At 48.7% G+C, this 2,337-nt stretch overlaps 1 protein-coding gene across 1 annotated transcript; it reads right to left on the bottom strand.

The window, feature by feature from the left end:
* Nucleotides 1-1,109: 1,109 nt before the first annotated feature.
* Nucleotides 1,110-1,866, bottom strand: LOC124658940 (protein NEGATIVE REGULATOR OF RESISTANCE-like). The gene has a single exon (XM_047196925.1). The coding sequence runs from the start codon at nt 1,806-1,808 to the stop codon at nt 1,407-1,409; it is 402 nt and encodes a 133-aa protein (XP_047052881.1). The 5' UTR covers nt 1,809-1,866; the 3' UTR covers nt 1,110-1,406.
* Between the last annotated feature and the right edge of the window lie 471 nt (nt 1,867-2,337).

Genomic DNA, 2,337 nt, shown 5'->3' with positions numbered 1-2,337 from the left:
GCGCGTATCTGAGAATGCAATTCGCCGCCTCACCTACGTGGAAGTTGCTTTTCGAAGAAAAATAAACGTGGGAGCTGCGTATTTAGTGTTCTAGGACAATTTTCTGATTGGAAGGTTGGCTACCCTCTTAGACAGTATTGCGCAATATCGCAGAGATCGTTTATGTTGGTTTCCACGCATGTTCCTCTTATGAACAAAAAATTGCTCGCCTATTTGCCATGTAAATTTTTGTTGTTTCATTCTCTTAATAGATAAGAAGTTAATGTCCTTGGCGAGATTTATTACTAGGAAAATTTAAGTAACCTTTTATTAGTAATTATTTTACAAAATGAACATTTACTGAAGGCGGGTGGAGTACTCCGTTAACAACAAAATATGCCCGACGAAAGAAAAACATGCAGGAAAACAAAAAATGAAGAACAAAAATCCGCGATTAGTCCACATAACACATCAAAGAGGAAAGGTCCCCTTTCGCAAAAACGAGAGAAAAAGTCTGCTCTAGGTTTATCTAATGAGATCTCCCTGCCTTCCTGGGCATCATTGTAAGCACGTGAAACAAAAGCTTGACATATTGGTTCTTTGAAACTTATGTGTACATAACAAAATTAACAATCTTTTCTATGTAATATGATGTCAGGACGACTATACCTTTATATATCCTAAAAAAATATAGCTTGAACTACCTCATGTCACATGGCTACACCTCTCTCTTCTAGCAGAGGCTAAATCTTCTTCCGAAAAACATCGCCTTAATCTTTCTAGGGTTACGGCTAGTTTCGATGCCGCCGTGTTTCATCCTTTACGATCTTGATGTTTGCCATGTCACCTTAGAGCTTGACAACTCGGCCCAAGCCGCAGGCCATTTCCGTAATGTTGTTTTTTCACAACAACAACACCTGTCGGTGTTCTGTATTTCACAACGACGACAGTAACTGTGAGAGTATTCACACAACATCCATTCGTGCCGGGTAAGAAATCGAAACAAATCTGAGTTCACGCGTGATTTTTAATGGAAGAGACACTGTTGAAGAGATGTGACATGAATGTGATGCAATATTCATAGCCTGAAAGCTTACGCGACAACGAAGGTAGCGAGAGCGCCGAACAATGTCACGATCGCGTCGCGTCCGATCCATCGTCCACATCCTTGCCATTATCGTCGTTTTGATTACCGAAAGAATTTGTTAAAGGAGATGGGGCAAACCCTATGTACAAAACCACGTCTTCGTAGTTCGTAGGCTCCATCGGCCGCGAGCCCGCGAGTCGCCGGCGACATCGGCCTCCGGTTTGACCGACCCCGCATTCCACATCTTCTGTTCCTGACCGGTGATTGTGAGGCGTAGCACCGGCCGGCGATAAAACATATCGTCGGTGGGTGACTGTAAGAGCGGGCGACGTCGTCGTCGCTACGCGTGGACGCGCTCAGGGCGCGGGGTGGCCGGCGCCTCGGGCTCCGGCTCGGCGTTGAGGTCTAGGGTGACGCGCGATGGCGTGGCGTTCTCGGCGACGCACTCGTCGACAGTTGGCCGCCGCTGTTGCTGCTGTTGCGTCGGCGCCGTTGTGGCCGGGGCAGCCGGTGGAGCGAAGTCCTCCCAGGAGAAGCTGGGGCGCCACGCCGGCGCGCGTGCGAGACCAGCCCGGCCGCCAGCTCCGGCTCGCGACACGAAGCGGCGCGAGGCGTCGCGCATGCGGCGGAGGATGGCGTAGAACTCCTCCACCTCGGCGTCGGACGCCTCTTCGACGACGTGGGCGACGTCGGTGCCGGCATCGGTGCGCTTGCGCTTGGCGGCGGCGGTGGGCGCGTCCATCGTCGTCCAGGCGTGCGTCTGAGTACACTGGTGTTTGTTAGGCGGGTGCGGTGGTCTTGACGAGTGTTTTCGACGAAAAGAAGCCTAAAGGCCTACGCTTATATGGGACCAAAAACAAGGGCCAGTTGCGCTGGGGAGTTGGAGAACAAAATAAAGTTACTCTTTTCTTTACGATGGGACGGCAACTAAGCTCCACCCTGCTCACTGCTCACAAACTACCGGAGTGCAAAACCACGGCGACCAGACCAAAAGCATCCCAGCCACCGCACACTCAAACGGCGGTACACGCCTCGGACAGATGAAATGGGTGCCCTCGGACCAGCGACCTCCCTCAAACAGCCTATTTTTCACATTATTTTTAAATTTTAAGCATGTATCCAAATAATTTCAAAATGTAAAAATAATTAAATAATTTTTTAGCATATAAATAAGTAGCAGCTTCACAGTAAGTAAACTGAAATAAAATAAAATATTCATACAATTCTAATTAAATTAACTGGCCTCTCCTTTGAGCTTTCACGGTCGACAA

This window comes from Lolium rigidum, chromosome 6 (assembly GCF_022539505.1).
Source record: "Lolium rigidum isolate FL_2022 chromosome 6, APGP_CSIRO_Lrig_0.1, whole genome shotgun sequence".
Classification (NCBI taxonomy): domain Eukaryota; kingdom Viridiplantae; phylum Streptophyta; class Magnoliopsida; order Poales; family Poaceae; genus Lolium; species Lolium rigidum.
Note: the sequence above shows the minus strand (reverse complement) of the source record. Positions and strands in the feature narration are given on the sequence as shown.